Here is a 20,106-nt window from a genome sequence, read left to right as displayed (position 1 = left end):
AAAAATTTAAATGCAAAACTCTATTAATTAGTTATAGGTATAACTTATAATTGTTTTCCTCCTAGATGTGACTGAATCATTATTATTAAGGGATTTTTAAATTTAATTACTGTACTTCATTGTTGTTTCAGATCCACAGGATTTGAAGATTACTGAGGTTATAAGAGTTGGTGATTCAGCAACGAGGATAGTTGTTGACAAATCTATTGGATCGAGATCAGAGGTGTATATAACTTTTATGATTGATTATATGGAATTTAGTCTTGCGGCAACAAGATATAATGACTCTGACTATGTAATGGAGTGTAGTCTGCCATTCAGCAAAATTTGCTGTGACAAGGATGTTGATGTTCTCATTGTAGTTAGGGAAGAAGAATCTGTTCTGTTTGTGAGCGAAACTTTACTGCAGTTTAAAGGTAAGTCTGCTCTGTCATTGTAATTATTATCATTATTATTATTTTGTTCCTTCATAAATGCAAACTTTCGTTCTTCACATAGGAGATACTATATGATTCAGGGTTGTGCTGGTATCAACGACCCTCTACTAGTTAGCTAGGGTAGCAGTAGTTATACTAACCACTGCCCTCACACACTCATTCAGTGAATACTCTTCGCTTTTGATTTGGCTATGTTTGAGCGAAGACGTTCCTGTTACTCTCGGTTACCCGACCTAATTCTATTGGCTGTATTAACTTTACCCTCTCTTTCCCTTTTCAGGTCTGCTTATTCTTGAGGAACTGCAACTATGCGGGTTTGTCCCAGCATATTGAGCTGCTCTTGTGATACCTTTATGTTGGCTAAGAAGATGGATCCTCACCGACTTTTTCCTACATGCAGTTGACATTCCTGCACAGAGGCTTCTTGTGAAGTGTGTCGACAATGACCATCTTCTCAAGGGGAACGGTACAATAGACATTGTAGTTGTTGGCAGACTGGGGCCGAACGTAGTAGCAGACTGCCGGATTCAGGATACTGACCACATTCCAGCTACACTCCATTAAAATGCAGTGGATGTCACCAGAAATCTGGGCATAAAAATTTCAAAATAATAAGAACACTAGGCACCATCCTTTGATTTGATTCTAGGGAATGGGACCCAAAACAAACAAATTTCTTAGGCCAGGTTTTGTTTCATTATTTTCAAAATAAGTTACTAATAAAGAATAATGAACTAAGGAAAGTCATGTTATTTAACAGGTTACATAAAAAGTATTAGAAAATATTTTTTCTGGGTCGACCTGTGACGTCTGGTGAAAAGTCCTTCTATCTACCTTTTCTGATATAAATCTTCCAAATATACCAGAGAAAAATAAAAGCATGGAATGCAGAGGTTACTACCCTCGCGCGAGCACCTCGTGAGTGTCGTGTCTACATCGGGGGCGTGTGAAAACCACTATTCACAGGCTGTCTTCCAATTAGATAACTCCTTCATCAAAGGGAAGGGCCGTAACAAAGACCCCAGAAACCACACTTGCACCACGCCACCGCCACCTACACGAACACCCTCCAGGACATCCTTCTGTTTTGGACTTGCCCGCAAAGTTAAAAAAAATTTTTTGCCCAGTGTTTCTCGAAGTGTTTGTCGTTAATTCTACATGACTGACGTTGCTACTTCACCTTTACCAATGTTAAGTACCATAGTTTGTTTTGACAGTTTATTGCAGTACCGGGCATTTGTTCTGTTTCCAGTATTGTGGATTTTATTTTTGGAAGCGATTGGCCTGCCTCGGTATCGGCAGCCATTTTGGGTTGTGTTCGCTTCAGTAAATTTTCAAGTTATTATTGCCCTTCTGGTACTCTGTCATCTAGGTTATATCACTTACGTTTTATGACCAATTTTATTATCATTATTTATTATTAGTTTTTACTATGGTATTTATTTGCTAGCAAGTCCAATTTGGACCTACGAAGAATAGCAATTTAGTCTTTGTTATAGTTTTGTACTCGCCTCAGGAAGGTGCTCGATTTAGACTATATACTTGTTTATTTGTTACGTTGTCGTTATTCTTCATTCTTGGTTATTACATTTACTAAGAAAAAGCAATCAATTTTATTATTTTTCTTATCATATTATTGTGTGAAGTTGGTTTTTTATTATGTAACCTTGAGAGCGAGAGCATAGAGTGCTCGTTTTCTGTCCTACAGATACGAGTTACCCCTTCTCTCGTTTTCTTTATTAGCTCGAGTAAGAGAGGTGGATTTCCCGTTTTCCGTTTTTTTACGATCACGAGTTATTCCTGCCTCCTCTTACTCTCCGAGTTGATGATATTACGTTTAATGATATACACGTTTTATTGATGTGGTTACTGTTAATATAGCTAGCACTATTAATAGGTTACGTTAGTGTATGAGTCATTAATTGGGGTCGCTTTATGCCGACACCCTTAGCTCCGCCTTGAGTTATACTCCGCTATATTGGATACTCATTGGGTGAGAACTAATCAGATATTTGGAGTGCAACGGTCAAATCCGGCACTCAGACTCCGGCTGCGGCCTTTTGCACACGAACCTTTGTCATGATTGATCACAATTACATTATTACGGTCCCTTTTTTCATTGAATCTCCGGCTTCACTGGAGATAACACAGACATTCAGTATTGAGGAATGTTATCGTACCGCTGAGGGTCACGATTTCACGATGACGGACCTTTGTCACTGGTTCTCCGGTACAAACAGAGTTCATTCAGTCGATCAGAACCGGAGTTAACATTTTGATCAATCAGACGATCAGAACCAGGGTATGAACCCTTTTTCATGAATAATCACAATATCGTTATTACGGTCCTTTTCATCGAATCTCCGGCTTAACCGGATATCGTACAGGCGTTCAGCATTAAGGTTAATATTAGATTTCCTCTGATGTTCACGTTTTCACTGTGACGGACCTTTCTCACTGGATCTCCGGTGGCAACAGAGATCACTCAGACCACGGGTGGCCAATCTTTGGTTCTAACCGTAAAGGAAAGGATTTAACATGAATACAAAGTAAACTGTACTTACTTTAATGACACTTTGAATTTGCGTTGGTAATATTCATTAGCTATTCTTGAAAGTCCTAATGAAAATATATGAACATAATTAGCAATTTTAAAGAAAAGTCATTCAATTTACTATCTTTGGGGTATAGTGCGACACTTGTAATCATGAAATGCGCCACTGTTGGCGCATGCGCCATAGGTTGGCCACCCCTGACTCAGACGTTCAGAACCGGTGTTAACATTATTTTACTGATGAGGTTATAGTTACACGTTATGTGGTTACTGGATATTAGTATTCTATTGATTCATCTGTTCACTGACCAGTCTCAAGGAACAGTAGATAGCCTCTCATGGCATGGTTTGTTTCGACCTGGCTTTTCATTAGAAGGGGCTAGCGTTCGGTTCCAAGTACTGAGTGGAAATTTATTGCTATTTGAACACGATTTTGTATGGATATTTATCCATATTTATACATAGTTAGAATAAAATATATGCATAAATACAGGCATAATTAATTTATTTCTATTTTGAACACGATGTTGTATGGATATTTATCCATATTTATACATAGTTAGAATTAAATATATGCATAAATATAGGCATAATTAATTTATTTCTATTTGAACATGATGTTGTATGGATATTTATCCATATTTATACATAGTTAGAATTAAATATATGCATAAATATAGGCATAATTAATTTATTTCTATTTGAACACGATGTTATATGGATATTTATCCATATTTATACATAGTTAGAATTAAATATATGCATAAATATAGGCATTTTATTAGTTATACGGCTGATCCCAGCCTGTGAATAGGATCACTAACCAAAGTTTCAAGGAACATCCAGACTTATGTCCCCTTTCTTTTACAGAAGGTCCGCCTACAGTGTATGGTTCCCGGAGTCATGCACGTTCTGCTACGAGCTGTCCTCGCTACTCCGGACCCATGATGTAAGTTGGTTCTAATATGTTTCCTTTTGGTATCCTTTGGTGATGATTTAATTTGATCCGGATTAATGTATGCATTGCTTATTGAGGAGAACGGTCTTCTCCTTCATCACTAATCCCCTCACTTCTTTCAGGATGATGGTGATTCTCTCCTGCCAGCAAGAGAGGCTCTCCGCCCTTGGGTATCAAGGTTTGGAAGGAATGCTCCATCTAGAGGTCCCTATCTCCTCGGAGTGTCCTTTCTAAGGTTGGACGTCGACCCCATGGACGGGCAGGTAGGTGGGGATGAGTTTTGAGCCTTCAGCTTTGCTGTTACCTGCGTCACCGACCTAGGACCCTCAAAGGAATCTGATGTTCATGTTACCTTGCATAAAACCGTGACTGCTAAAAGCAACACATTCTAGGGAAAGCCAAGGGGCTATGACGGAGCTCAAAGATATGGCGGTGAGTCGGATCCGTTCAGGAACTCGGATGACTCCCCCTACAGCCCCAGGCGTATCGAAGTAACCTCCTTCGATAAAAACAACGCATAGATATTTGCCTTACATGTTCCATATATAGATGGTACCATAACTCTGGATGGCATAGACGTCCGCCCTCTGGGGGACCTAGAATTTACTCTCAGGTACTAGAATTCCCATTTAACGGATTCGTTCGATTGAAAGAGCATGCCTTGGTTAGGTTAGACAAGGTACCGAAGGTAACGGTATTATTTCCTCAAGGGCAGGCCCGATCTGTCTGGAGCAGGATGTTGTCGGTCTGGGGGGTTACGATAATTCCAAGCTCACCCCACACAATGGGGAATACGCCATATCTACAGATGCTCTCATTGTTGCCTTGCCTATTATGGATAAATGGACAGGTCTTACTATTCAAACTGACAAAGAAGGTTCGGCCATACCGGCTCTTAAAGAGCCGGACCCCACCTCGGGGAGACCCTAGCCTCGATTTATCCCACTGAGACTTTGTTTCGGATATTCAGGAAGAACCAATCTCTGCCCTTCCAATTCGACCTACACGTTTGGTGGTTTGATCGGGTTAGTTGTGGGAAATACGTTCTGTCTGAGGCCTCTATCAGACAGGAATCGAGCAGGCTGATAGTTCCTCCTGATGAGGTAAAACCCTCTTCCCTCAGGAGGAGGTGAACAAGGTTCTACAAGATGATACGAGAGCAACCCAAAATTGCAGGAAAGGCGGGGCCTCACTGCCAGAAAGAAGGTCGAAGACCAAAAGCAAGCTTTCTTCAAGAAGAAGCAGAGAGTTGCCCTCTACAAAACGAACCGGGGTCACTGCCATCAATAGTCAGTTACCCACTTGACATCACAGTCCTCCTCTGATTCGTCGACTATGTATCCGGATCCCCCTAGGTTCACTCCCTCACAACGAGGTAGTCCCGGTAGGGGAGAGACTTTACCACTTTCAAGACCATTGGACCTTCGGTCCGTGGGCTCATAGCATAATCCCTAAAGGTTTGAAGTGGAAATGGCCACAAGGTCCTCCCCCTCCACCAGTGACCCTCTCCCAGAAATCCACTCCCATCCTGAAAGAGTACACCACAGAGTTACTCAAGAAGAAAGCAATCAAACGGGACCGATCACCGAAGTTCCAAGGCCGCCTGTTCACAATTCCGGAGAAAGGCTTGTCGGCATTGAGAGTGGACCTGGACTTGTCAAAGCTAAACTCTTACATTCTCTGCGGCAAGTTCCGGATGATGACTCTCTCTCAGGTACGGACCTTTCTTCCTCATGGGGCCGTCACCACCTCTGTCGATCTTACTGACGACGGTTATCATGTGCCTATAGCTCGAAACTTCTCTTCTTATCTGGGTTTCCGCCTAGGCAGGAAAGCCTTTGCGTTCAAGACAGGCTCTTCAGCCTCAACATTGATCCCAGGATATTCACGAAACTGGGAGAGACAGTGTTAGAACAACTCAGGAACCAAGAGATACAGTTCATGGCTTATCTGGACGGTTGGCTCATTTGGGCCCGGTCGGCCATAGAAGGCAACAGAGCTACGAAGGAAGTACTTTGATTTCTCGACAACCTGTGATTTCCGGTCAATCTACAAAAGTCTCGCCTGCAACCATCAAGCCACTTAGATTGGTTAGACATTCAGTGGGACCTTTCGAAGCACACGTTGTCTCTCCCTTCCAAAAAGGTAAGAGGAATAGCTTCCAAGATCAAGAATTTTCTCAAACACAAACAGGTGCCCAGAAGAACCTTAGAAAGTATCATCGATCTTCCCCAATTCACTCTAATAACAGGTCTCCTATTAAAATCCAAACTCAAAGACATCAATCGAGTTTGGAGAAAGAGAGCTACAGTACCTTTAAGAGACAAGGTCTCGAAGATCCCCTCTGTCTTGAAAATGAGACTACGCCCATGGTCCGAACCGAAGAACCTCTCCAAATCGGTTCCCCTACAATTCCCACCTCCACAAGTGACATCCATGCAGCCGCGCCTCTAAGTGGATGGGTGGATTACTCCGAACATCAGATGTTTCAGGGCTCTTGGTCACCCGCCATGAAACAGTCCCATATCAATGTTCTCGAAGCCATGGCAGTGTTCTTGACCCTGAAGAGACTCTCTCCTCCGAGGTCGAGCCACATCAGAGTAGTATCAGACAGAACAGACGTAGTACACGGCGTCAACAGGGAAGGATCCAAGTCACCCAACCTGAATCGGATCCTGGTCACTATCTTCGCCTGGCCAACAGAAAAGAACTGGTTCCTGTCAGTAACTCACCTAGCGGGAGTCCAGAATGTGAGAGCGGACTCACTAGCCAGGACGAAACCACTGGAGTCAGAATGGTCTCTAGACATAATTTCATTCCGGTGGATACTCAGGAACCATTAGAAGAAGGTTTACCTTTTTCCCCCAGTGAATCTTCTAATGAGACTTTTACACAAACTACGCCCCTTCCGGGGGGCAGTGGCTTTAGTACCACCTCACTGGCCAAGAACAGTTGGTTTCCTCTCCTCCTCGAGTTGAAACTCCGTCCCTTCCGGATCCCGTTCCCCAAACTGACTCAAGTAATCCAAACTCACTGTGTCAGATTACTCAAGGATAGCCAAAACTCTAACTTTGTGGACTACAGGAAGTTTGCAGCTCGTAGAGACGCGAACATTGAACCGGAAAACGATCTCTTCATCGAATCAGACAAAAGGGACTCGACAATTCGCCAATATGATTCGGCCGTTAACAACTAGCAGGTTCCCTAAGAGTTCAGACCATACTCGTATGTCTCCGAATATAGCCATCTCTTTCTTGAGGTTCCTATTTGGCAAAGGCCTAACAGTTAGCACTTTAACCACCATCAAGTCAGCTTGGAAGAAGATCTTCCTTGTTGGTTTTAGCATTAACCTAGCTGATTCCTATTTCTCATCTATTCCAAAAACATGTGCTAGGATTTGACCTTCGGTTCGGCCACAAAAGGACTCTGGTCTCTGAACGGTGTCCTCAAAACTTGCGCCGGACACGGGCAATGAATCCTGCTCTTATATCACTCTTCTTAGGAAGACCTTATTTCTAACGGCTTTGGCCTCAGGTGATGGAATATCAGAACTAGCTCTCTCACGAACCCGGAAAACATAGATTTCCTCCCTTCAGCCGAAGTACTCCTTTCTCCAGACAATGCTTTCCTAGCTAAAAGATGAGGATCCGCAAATAGGTGCTCCCCTCGGAAGATTATTCTTCTTCCCCAGGATTTTTTCTCTGTGTCCAGTCACTACTCTCAAGGCCCTTTTAGCTAGAACTGCCACCCGCTCGTCTGGCCCCTTGGTTATCAGGGAACAAGGAGGTACTATTTCCATTCACAGTATCAGGCAACAAATCCTCTACTTCTTTAAACATACTAATCCGGAATAATTTCCCCAGGCTCATGATATACGGACAGTAGATACCTCCATCAATTACTTCCAGAACAGGGACTTTGATGATTTTTAAAAAATATACGGGTTGGAAATCCCCTATGGTTGTCAAACGCCACTATCTAAAGATCTTACAGGCCCTTAAATACCCGACGATTGCAGCGGGGAGCCTTTCCCTCCCCAGTAATCTCTACTTCTTCCTTTCTTCCATCTCTTCTCTTCTCCCTCCTACCCGCCACTCACACCACGTCGCCACTCTCCTGGGTAGTTTGTTAGCCCTATGATATTTGCCATGTTTAATTCCTATGGTTTAACTGTTATTGTAGTTACCGTTCCTTTAATGTTTAGATATGCTTAGACATGTAAGGTTTGATGCCTTTTGCGATTCGACACTCAGTTGATTCCTTATCGTCTTAGTTATTTAGACTTACGTTCCCTTTGTCGTTTGGCTAGTTGGTAATTGGACGTTTCTTACATTATTATATTATATTATTGTTGTACATGGTGATTGTATTCTCCTCATTATCTTATTACTTTATTGGGCTTGGAAGGCATTCTCTGGTACATTTTCACCGGCCGTCACAGGTCGACCCAGAAAAGGGATTTTGACGAAGGATAAATCTATTTCTGGGGAGAGACCTGTGACACCCGGTGAAACCCTTCCCAGTTATTTTTGTATGGACCCACCCTTTCCTTGCCAAGCCATGTGTTCTTGCAGAAGGATGATCTGGAGGGTGTTCGTGTAGGTGGCAGTGGCGTGGTGCATGTGTGGTTTCTGGGGTCTTTGTTACGGCCCTTCCCTTTGATGAAGGAGTTATCTAATTGGAAGACAGCCTGTGAATATTGGTTTTCACACGCCCCCGATGTAGACACGGCACTCACGAGGTGCTCGCGCGAGGGTAATAACCTCTGCATTCCATGCTTTTATTTTTCTCTGGTATATTTGGAAGATTTATATCAGAAAAGGTAGATTGAAGGACTTTTCACCGGGCGTCACAGGTCTCTCCCCAGAAATAGATTTTTCCTTCGTCAAAATCCCTTATTTAATGAAATGAATAAGGGATGAGAAATAACTTTATATCGTATAATTAGAGAAAAGAGGTAATGAATATTTCTCCATCAAAACAAATCCACACCTAAATTAATGTCTACACTGACCAACTGTACTTTAGGAGAAAGGACATGATACTGTTTTGACAACCAAAACAAAAATTACAATTCTAAAATGTTTACACTCGCTAAACGGTGGGAACATTCTCATCAAATTAAAGAAAAAACAATGTGAAGATAGCATATTGAGAAATATCTCAAATGATTTTTTCTTGAAACAAATACTCTTAAGGGTTCAGAGAGTAAAATAGTGCTTTTACTAACAATAATATTATACTTTATAAAAATTTTTGTCCATCTCCCAGCCACTCCCAAGTTGCATCTAGTTTGTTCTTGTACAGAATGGCCATTTTCTTTTAATAGGGATGCTCAGGGACCCAGATGAAGTGTATACAGTACTCATGTATACATACAGTGGAACTCCAAATATTGAACGCTTTTGAATTCGAGTCAGTTGGCGTTCGACCACTTTTCATGAAGATTATTTTTTGTCCTGAAAATATAAGAAATATACAATTGGAACTTGCCATAGGCTGTATGGCTAAGACGTATCGCCATAACTCTCCCAGTTCTCACCTGCAAAACGTCACAGCTTTTGTTTTATTTATATTTTTATCTGTGATTTTATATGCATAAGTACTATTAGTATTGTGTAAACATCAAGTAAATTAAAACGGGATTTTTACATGAATTTCTATCGAGAAAATTAATTTAATGTTCAAATAAATCATTGTTTGAATGGCTTTTGGAGTGAATTAAGTTTGATTGTTGTGGTATACTGCATTTTATATGAAAACATAATCTTTTTATTGTAAAATAATGCATGTATGAAAAAAATATCTATTAAGATCTTTCAATCTCCCAAGAAAAATACCACAGTTTATTTTTCAGAAAAAGGTAGTAATACACCTTTTTAATTTCTAACCAATGTCACAGCTTGAGTATCAAGACTAAGTTATTAAACAGATTTTTATTATTAAAGACCTACTTCTTGTCCCATGATTAATTTAAGTAATTGGAAATAATTTTCTTGACCACAGATTTGGATGAAAAAGCAGTTGCTGTTGTTGGCGCCAGTGAAATAGACGAGGGTGCTTTTCTTCGTATTAGCTGTGGCACGTTAGACCTGATTGAAATTGAGGACGAATACTGCTTCAGTTATAACAGTCCTTGTTATATTAAGAAACGTGGAACTGGCAATGAAACTAAGTGGTGTACTCCGATAGAGAAAAGAAGAGGAAGTAATAATGAAATGGTGGACCAGTGTAATTTAGGAGTTACGCCCTTTAAAGGTTTTTATGAATTATTTTACATTTTTCAATATTTAACTTAGCCGGTGATTATAATAGCTGCAACTCTGTTGCTCGACAGAAAACTCTAAGGAAAAATTCGCCAGCGATTGCTATACAGGTTGCGGGTGTGCCCAACAGCGCCATCTGTCGTCCAAGTACCCAGTACTCAATGTAAACAAAGAACTCAATTTTCTCTCTGTCGTGCTCCCGACAAGACGTGCTTATTCGCTGTTGCTTACTGGATTTGTTTTCACAACTAATTGGTGAAGTACACTATTCTAGTTTTGAGCTTTCGCTGTGCAGGCTTTTTCTTCACAATTCCTTGAACTCTTTTGATTACGGATTCTTTGTTGATGACCTTTTGATAGTTTTTGAATTCCCCTTTGACCAATTCAAAATGGCTGACCCTTCACAAGTCCCAAAATTTAGGAAGTGCAATGCTAGGGACTGTTCAAGGCGTCTTCCGAAGGCCTCTATCGACCCTCACACTGTTTGTTCCAATTGTCGGGATAAAACCTGTCAATTGGAAGATCGATGTGAGGAGTGCGTTGGGCTTTCGGAATTCGATTTTATCGAATTCCAAAAATATACACGTAGGCTAGAGAGAGATAGAGTTAGGAGAAGTTCCTCTCGTTCTATTGACATTTCCTCTCCTCATGCCCCACAACCTATTCCTTCCCCTGTAGTGGTTGCTCCTAATCCCCCTTCTGGCACTCAGGAACCTTCGATGGCTGATATGATGCGTGCCATCCAAGCTCTGGGTGAGAGAGTTGAGTCACTGGCTAGTGACCGTAATCAGCTCATGGCGGATGTCAAGGAGCTGAAGTGTAAAAGTGCAGTGGGAAGTGACAAAGTGAGTGATAGTGTTGTGGATAGTGTTGCGCTTGAGGGTTCGTCTGTTCGTGCCTGTCGTCCTCCTAGTCCGGGACCTCTTGCAAGCTCCCAAGTCCAGGGGAGAAGCAATGTCATACGACAAATGGGTTCGAGAGGCTTTAATCAGCGAACAGACGTTCCCTCTGTGGTTTCGGGCGTATCTACCCAAGATCGCCCCCACCACACAAAGACGAGAGAGCCCATTTATACCTCGTCTGCGGAAGAGGTTTCTCGCAAGAAACCATGGACCAAAGTCTCACGACCGTTGAAGCGCAAGTCGGTCCCTTCCGCGCAAGTCCAACGGCCCAGCTGTAGCCACTGGGTCAGTTCGGACTCGCTGCAGTCATCCGATGACTGCTCACCTCCTAAGAGAGGTAAAGCGGTACCGCTTCAGACAGTTACACCGTCTGTCGCCGCACCTGCCCCTGTAGACCCTAAGTGGTCTTTACTGCAAGACATGCAGTCGCAGCTCACGTCGCTTATGCAGGACTTTCGTGCGGAGAAGGTTGCTGCCGCACCAGTAGCTAGTGCAGCTCCTTGCCTACAACCACCCACACGTTCGGTTGTGCGTCCTGGGGACGCTGAGGTAACCTTCTCACGCACTCCAGTTGAGAGAGTTCCGCCACCCATGCGTTCCAGTGTGATCTGCCAGCCGCATGTTGACGTTCAGCGACGCACGGAGGTATCCGTTGACGTCCGTGAGGTTCAACAACCGTCAGAGTTGTTTTGTTTTGACGCGGTGCGTCAACCTCCGCAACCCAGTGTGGTTGCCACTGCGCACCCACATCTGTCTAGACAGTCTGGAGTAGACGCTGTGCGTCCCCGCGCTGCTATGGTTGTTGCCAGCTCTCAGACTGGGCAACAGTTCCATGACGTTGCGTCCGGCTCAGTCACGCATGCACCCGTGCGGCCGGACTCAGCCAACCAGCCGTTACCCACTCTGTTGCCGTTCCCTCATCAGTTATCGGATGAGGGACTTTCTGATGATGATGGTGCTGCTCATGAAGATGAACCACACTCAGAACTGGACGAGCCCAAGTCTACGCAACCCTCTTTGGACTTTAGGAAAGTTTTGGCCCTGTTCAAAGAGATGTTTCCGGACCAGTTTGTGTCTGTAGCTCCGCGTTCGCCTCCGTCAGAGTTTGTGTTAGGCATGCCGTCAGCTGCTCCTGCCTTTACTAGACTCGTCCTCGCACGCTCGTCCAAGAGAGCTTTACGAGTGATTGGAGAATGGCTGCAGTCCAAAAAGAGTTTAGGGAAGACAGCTTTTACGTTTCCCCCTGCTAGACTCTCTTCTAGATCGAGCGTCTGGTATGCCACGGGAGAAGTTCTCGGCTTGGGAGTTCCTGCCTCTGCCCAGGGCGACTTCTCAAGTCTTGTAGACTCTCCCCGCCGCCTAGCCATGAGACGCTCGAAGATATGTTGGTCATCTTCGGACCTGGACCACCTTTTGAAAGGGATATTTAGAGCCTTCGAGGTATTCAACTTCTTAGACTGGTGTCTAGGAGCTCTAAGCAGAAAGATCTCTCCGACGGAGAAGGAGACTTCCTTGCTCATTATGTCCTGCATGGACAAGGCCATACGTGATGGGTCAAATGAGCTTGCTGCATCCTTTGTGTCCGGAGTCCTCAAGAAGCGTGAGAACCTGTGTTCATTCCTTTCAGCTGGAGTTACACCATGCCAGAGATCCGAACTTCTGTTTGCTCCTCTTTCTAAGTGCCTTTTTCCAGAGGACTTGATTAAGGAGATTGCTGCTTCTTTGATACAGAAGGATGCCCATGATCTTGTTGCGTCCTCTGCTCGCAAAGCTACCCCTTTGCCTACCTTGTCAGCGAGACCTAGGATGGACACTCCAGCGTCACGTTTTATTCCGCCCTTTCGTGGCAGAGCCTCCAGCAGAGGAGGTGCTCGTGCCGAAGGGAGACGTGGAAAGAAGAAAGGAACCAAGTCCTTTAAGGGCAGAGTCTGACTGCCAACTTCTTCAGACAGCAGTGGGAGCCAGACTCAAGAACTTCTGGCAGACCTGGGAAAAGAGAGGCGCAGATGCTCAATCTGTGAAGTTGCTCAGAGAAGGGTACAAGATCCCGTTTGTACGAAATCCCCCTCTAGCAATGTCCCCCATCGATCTCTCTCCCAGGTACAGAGAGGAAGACAAGAGACGGGCATTGAAACAGGAAGTGTCTCTCTTACTAGAGAAGGGAGCGGTAGTCAAAGTCCTGGACCATCAAACCCCAGGATTCTACAACCGTCTCTTCTTGGTGTCCAAGAAGACAGGAGGGTGGAGGCCGGTGCTAGACGTCAGTGCGCTGAACGTCTTTGTCACAAAGCAGACGTTCTCCATGGAGACCACATAGTCGGTGCTAGCAGCGGTCAGAAGGGAAGACTGGATGGTCTCGTTAGACCTAAGGGACGCCTACTTCCACGTCCCCATCCACCCGGACTCCCAACCTTTTCTGAGATTCGTTTACGAAAAGGTTGTCTACCAGTTTCAAGCCCTGTGCTTTGGCCTAAGCACAGCTCCTCTTGTGTTTACGAGGCTGATGAGGAATGTAGCCAAATTCCTTCATTTAGCGGACATCCGAGCCTCCCTCTATTTGGACGACTGGCTTCTCAGAGCTTCTTCCAGTCGTCGCTGTCTGAAGGATCTAAAGTGGACTCTAGATCTGACCAAGGAATTGGGTCTCCTTGTCAATATGGAAAAGTCTCAAGTGGTCCCATCCCAAACTATTGTGTATTTAGGGATGGAGATTCACAGTCTAGCTTTTCGGGCTTTTCCGTCGGCCCCCAGAACAAGCCAAGCCCTGTTATGCATCCAGAACATGCTGAAGAAGGAACGATGTTCAGTCAGGAAGTGGATGAGTCTGATAGGGACGCTATCATCCCTGGAACAGTTCGTAGCATTAGGAAGACTACACCTCCGTCCTCTTCAATATCACCTAGCATTTCACTGGAAAAAGGACAAGACGCTAGAAGCGGTCTCGATTCCCATTTCCGAGAAGATGAAGTCTTGCCTGACATGGTGGAAGGACAGTATCAACCTCAGAGAGGGTCTGCCCCTGGCTGTTCAGACTCCCAACCACGTTCTCTTCTCGGACGCATCGGACGTAGGCTGGGGCGCGACATTAGACGGTCGGGAATGCTCGGGAATATGGAACTCGAGTCAAAGGACAATGCATATCAACTGCAAGGAGCTACTGGCAGTACATCTGGCCTTGAAAAGCTTCAGGTCTCTCCTTCAAGGCAAAGTGGTGGAGGTGAACTCGGACAACACCACGGCTTTGGCGTACATCTCCAAGCAAGGAGGGACCCACTCACTGACGCTGTACGAGATCGCAAGGGACCTCCTCACCTGGTCAAAAGGTCTAAACATATCGAGGTTCATCCAAGGCAACTTGAATGTCATGGCAGATTGTCTCAGTCGGAAGGGACAAATTCTTCCAACAGAATGGACCCTCCACAAGGATGTATGCAAGAGTCTTTGGGCCACCTGGGGCCAGCCTACCATAGATCTCTTCGCAACCTCGATGACCAAGAGGCTCCCAATTTATTGCTCACCAATCCCGGACCCAGCAGCAGTTCATATAGATGCCTTTCTCCTAGATTGGTCTCATCTAGATCTATATGCATTCCCTCCGTTCAAGATTGTCAACAAGGTACTGCAGAAGTTCGCCTCTCACGAAGGGACAAGGTTGACGCTAGTTGCTCCCCTCTGGCCCGCGAGAGAATGGTTCACCGAGGTACTTCGATGGCTAGTAGACGTTCCCAGAACACTTCCCCTAAGGGTGGACCTTCTACGTCAGCCACACGTAAAGAAGGTACACCAAGGCCTCCACGCTCTTCGTCTGACTGCCTTCAGACTATCGAAAGACTCTCGAGAGCTAGAGGCTTTTCGAAGGAGGCAGCCAGAGCGATTGCTAGAGCAAGGAGAACATCCACCCTTAGAGTCTACCAATCGAAGTGGGAAGTCTTCCGAAACTGGTGCAAGTCAGTATCAGTATCCTCGACCAGTACCTCTGTAACTCAAATAGCTGACTTCCTCTTATATCTGAGGAAAGAACGATCTCTTTCAGCTCCCACTATCAAGGGTTACAGAAGCATGTTGGCATCAGTCTTCCGTCACAGAGGCTTAGATCTTTCCAACAATAAAGATCTACAGGACCTCCTTAAGTCTTTTGAGACCACGAAGGAGCGTCGTTTGGTTACACCTGGTTGGAATTTAGACGTGGTACTAAGATTCCTCATGTCAGACAGGTTCGAGCCGCTACAATCAGCCTCCCTGAAAGATCTCACCTTAAAGACTCTTTTCCTGGTTTGCCTAGCCACAGCTAAAAGAGTCAGTGAGATTCATGCCTTCAGCAAGAACATCGGTTTCTCATCTGAAACGGCTACATGTTCTCTACAACTTGGTTTTCTAGCCAAAAACGAGCTACCTTCTCGACCTTGGCCAAAATCGTTCGATATTCCAAGCTTATCGAATATGGTTGGAAATGAACTAGAAAGAGTCTTATGCCCTGTGAGAGCTCTTAAGTTCTATTTAAAACGAACTAAACCTTTAAGAGGCCCGTCTGAAGCTTTATGGTGTTCAGTTAAGAAACCATCTTTGCCTATGTCAAAGAATGCCTTATCCTATTTTATCAGACTGTTAATACGAGAAGCTCATTCCCATCTGAATGAGGAAGACCAAGCTTTGCTGAGGGTAAGGACACATGAAGTTAGAGCTGTCGCAACTTCCGTGGCCTTTAAACAAAATAGATCTCTGCGAAGTATAATGGACGCAACCTATTGGAGAAGCAAGTCAGTGTTCGCGTATTTTTATCTTAAGGATGTCCAGTCTCTTTACGAGGACTGCTACACTCTGGGACCATTCGTAGCAGCGAGTGCAGTAGTGGGTGAGGGCGCAACCACTACAATTCCCTAATTCCATAACCTTTTTAATCTTTCTCTTGAAATGTTTTTTATTGTTGTTTTTGGGTTGTCCGGAAGGCTAAGAAGCCTTTCGCATCCTGGTTGATTTGGCGGGTGGTCAAAGTCATTTCTTGAGAAGCGCCTAGATTAGAGGTTTTGATGAGGTCCTGTTGTATGGGTTGCAACCCTTCATACTTCAGATCCTAGGGGTCGATCAGCATCCTGAGAGGATCGCGAGGCTCCGTAAGGAAGACGTACTTAAAAAGGCAGAGTAATTGTTCAAGTCGACTTCCTTACCAGGTACCTATTTATTTTGTTTTTGTTATTTTGATAACTTCTAAAATGAAATAAAAATTCTTAGCTCATAATAATGTAAACATATAATGCTGGTCTCTACCCACCCCCCTGGGTGTGAATCAGCTATTATAATCACCGGCTAAGTTAAATATTGAAAAATGTTATTTTTATAATAAAATAAATTTTTTAATATACTTACCCGGTGATTATAAATTAAAGGACCCTCCCTTCCTCCCCAATAGAGACGCAGTGGACCGAGGAGAAAATTGAGTTCTTTGTTTACATTGAGTACTGGGTACTTGGACGACAGATGGCGCTGTTGGGCACACCCGCAACCTGTATAGCGATCGCTGGCGAATTTTTCCTTAGAGTTTTCTGTCGAGCAACAGAGTTGCAGCTATTATAATCACCGGGTAAGTATATTCAAAAATTTATTTTATTATAAAAATAACATTTTTATCTTTATCATATATGATGATCATGAACCATTTGATAATCTCTAGTGTTTAAGGGAGTTGTTTAAACCTATACTACTCGGTACTTTTGATACAAGGAGAAATAATGATTATCAACATAGCCTAAAATGCTCTAGGTACAGTACTGTGGTGACCATAATTCCATTAAATTCCTGATAAAGTTTTTCTTTTATATTTAGCTGTGAAATTTAATTTAAAAAATACTCTGTCTGTATTCTAGTGTGAATTTATAATCAATGGTGAAGACCTTTTTCATACTTTTTTGGGGAGCCCTTAGCTTTCTTTGCTTTTTTTAATCATCATCATCATGATATCACAAATTTTTGGCATATTTTTTGTGTAGGCATACAATATGGGGGTGGGTAGTAGGTTGGCCAGTGCACCAGCCGCCTGTTGAGATACTACCGCTAGAGAGTTAATGGGTCCTTTGATTGGCCAGACAGTACTATATTGGATCCTTCTCTCTGGTTAAGGTTCTTTCCCTTTGCCTACACAGACACCGAATAGTCTGGCCTATTCTTTACATATTCTCCTTTGACCTCATACACCTGACAACACTGAGATTACCAGACAATTCTTCTTCACCCAAGGGGTTAACTATGGCAATGTAATTGTACAGTGGCTACTTTTTTCATGGTAAGGGTAGAAGAGAGACTTTAGTTATGGTAAGCAGCTGTTCTAGAAGAAGGACACTCCAAAATCAATCCATTGTTTCCTAGTCTTGGGTAGTGCTATAGCCTCTGTACCATGGTCTTCCACTGTCTTGGGTTAGAGTTCTCTTGCTTGAGGGTACACTCGGGCACACTGTTCTATCTAGTTTCTCTTCCTGTTGTTAAAGTTTTTTATAGTTTATATATGAAATATTTATTTTAATGTTGTTACTATTCTTAAAATATTTTATTTTTCCTTGTTTCCTTTCCTCACTGGGCTATTTTCTCTGTTGGAGCCCCTGAGCTTATAGCATCCTGCTTTTCCAACTAGGGTTGTAGCTTAGCTGTTAATAATGATAATGATAATAATACTGAATTAAAAACACTAAGATTGTAGATTAAATTACTTGTTCATTAATTGTTCATTATTTCTCAGATTGTTTATTTCTTTGCTTATTTCCTTTCCTCACCGGGGTATTTTTCCCTGTTGGAGCCCCTGGGCTTATAGCATCTTGCTTTTCCCTTGGGCTTATAGCATCTTGCTTTTCCCTTGGGCTTATAGCATCTTGCTTTTCCAACTAGGGTTGTAGCTTAGCTATTATTATTAATAATAATAATAATAATAATAATAATAGTAATAATAATAATAATAAACGTGCCTCCACACTCTCTTGTCCTGTTTGGTGTACTCTGTCTTCCTGAACTACTGTTAATTATTGATATTCATTTATCTTTTTTTGGGAGGGTGGCATACAGATTTCTCCCCTGCTACTTGCCATAACAACTACAGTAAGTCCCCTGGTTATGACAGCCCCGGCTTTCGCGTTTCATGGATACAATGCGTCTCCCATGAATTATTAAGTTATTAAAAAAATGCGATTGGACATCTGATGTTATTGCGAATGGGTTGACTATTTTGCATGACAACAGGAGACTAATACATGTATTTTGTTTTGGGTGGCTGTAGGAAACAGAATTATGCAATTCCTGAGCAAAGAAAGCGGAGTATGAGCATCCCTCAGTTGCCTTTTTAAACCTTTCTAGATCGTTGTATCCTCTGCTTTTCTGGTAACTTATCCCCGTTAGCTTTTGCTCTTCATCATGGCTCCCAAGCTGTGAACCGAAAATACAGTGCATTACATTTTACCCCAAGGTTAATTCAGTGTATTTTTTCTCTGAAACTAAAAGTTTGGAAGTAAAGTGTTTAAAGTAAAAAGCATTGAATAGTTAGTATTAATTCAAGAATACTAACACTAACAATAAAAAAATATTTAGTAGTAATACTCTAAGGTTGTTAACGCTAACAGCAAATGAAGAATTGGTAAAAATATTCGGTAAACCTACTAATGTTGGAAAAATTAGTGGTATTTCCCTTTTAGGAATCCAGTTGCTTACAGACCTTTACTAAGTAAACACTGAAAACAAGCTGTATGGAGCAAATTTTATCAGAGATAGGATTGGAGTATATTTTATTGAATGAATTCTGCTATGAAAAACTTCAAAAGGGAGAAAAGAGTCTTGGCGTTGTACTGAAAGGTCATAGCCATGTTAATGCAATTTTATGGGAAGATGTCATGGCAACTAAGAGGAGAGATGAAACAGGATTGATGTGATTGATATGCAGATGTTGAGATGGTAATGTGTACTTACTAGAAAAGATAAAGTTAAGAATGAGCATGTTGGAGGTACTCTCAAAATAGCACCAGCTTCAACCAAGGTGAGGGAAAGTAGACTGAGGTAGTATGGACATATGAAGAGATGTGAGGAAGACCATCTAATAAGGAAGGTAATGGATTTGGGACTACCAGGTAGGAGAAGGGTAGGTAGACCAAAATTGCGATGGATTAACTGTGTAAAAAGAGATATGAGGGAGGTTTTTGTTCATGTCTTTTTTTTTTATCTCAGGACCACAATCCTCATTGACTCATTCCACAAACTAAATGTAGGTCACCCAATCCTTGTTGTTTGACCTCCTCATGACATTCCGTTTTCTTCCTCTGCATCTTGTATGTTTTAAAGGTTCATGAATTCTTCAAGCAAGACACAAGGAGAGGTTTGATTTTGTAATCTGTGCTGGCATTAACACAGAGCTGTAAGGTTAGATGGTCTTTTATGGGCTTGTGACTAGAAGTTGCCTTTACTTTTGCAGTAATGAAGGTCCTCCTGGGTATCGTCTTCCAAAACTGATGACCGGTCGTGTAGTTATTGAACTCTTGCTGAGTATGTAAGACTCAGAATCCACGAATTTATTGAATTTAGAAATGAATGCCATTACTGTACGTATTGACATTTAAGCTTCATAGCCTCACTATGTCTCACAACACTATGGTGGCTTGTTCTTCTCTTGAAATTTTCGAGCCAACCACTGCTTGCTTTGAAGGTTTCCTTTTCTTGGTCTGTTGACGTACCTAGCTTATTTTTTGAAAGGTCAGCATACAAAAACTTTTTTTTCACAAAAAAATTTCTCAGAAAACCTATCTCCTGCTAAAAACTTATTGATCTAGATGAGACGAATTTCTCCATCTTATCAGGAACAATGGCTGCTGTTTTGCCAATATAAGCACCCCTTTTGCAGCATTAATTGCTTCAATTTCTTCTTCTTCAGAATTGTACAAATCGTTTACCTATTATTATTGTACATTTTTGTCAAGGTTGCCACACGTGTATATTGATCATACTTCTCGATAAATTCTTTTTT

At 42.7% G+C, this 20,106-nt stretch overlaps 1 protein-coding gene across 1 annotated transcript in view; it reads left to right on the top strand.

The window, feature by feature from the left end:
• LOC137621540 (uncharacterized) overlaps positions 1–20,106 on the top strand; it is a 47,609-nt gene that overhangs the window by 14,428 nt on the left and 13,075 nt on the right. The window contains exons 3-4 of the mRNA XM_068351920.1: positions 132–416; positions 9,956–10,207. Of these exons, the coding sequence (XP_068208021.1) occupies positions 132–416; positions 9,956–10,207 (537 nt within the window). The remainder of the gene's footprint in view (positions 1–131; positions 417–9,955; positions 10,208–20,106) is intronic.

Source organism: Palaemon carinicauda, chromosome 2 (genome assembly GCF_036898095.1).
Source record: "Palaemon carinicauda isolate YSFRI2023 chromosome 2, ASM3689809v2, whole genome shotgun sequence".
Classification (NCBI taxonomy): Eukaryota; Metazoa; Arthropoda; class Malacostraca; order Decapoda; family Palaemonidae; genus Palaemon; species Palaemon carinicauda.
The sequence above is the reverse complement of the archived record's forward strand: the minus strand, read 5'-3'. Positions and strand labels throughout refer to the sequence as shown.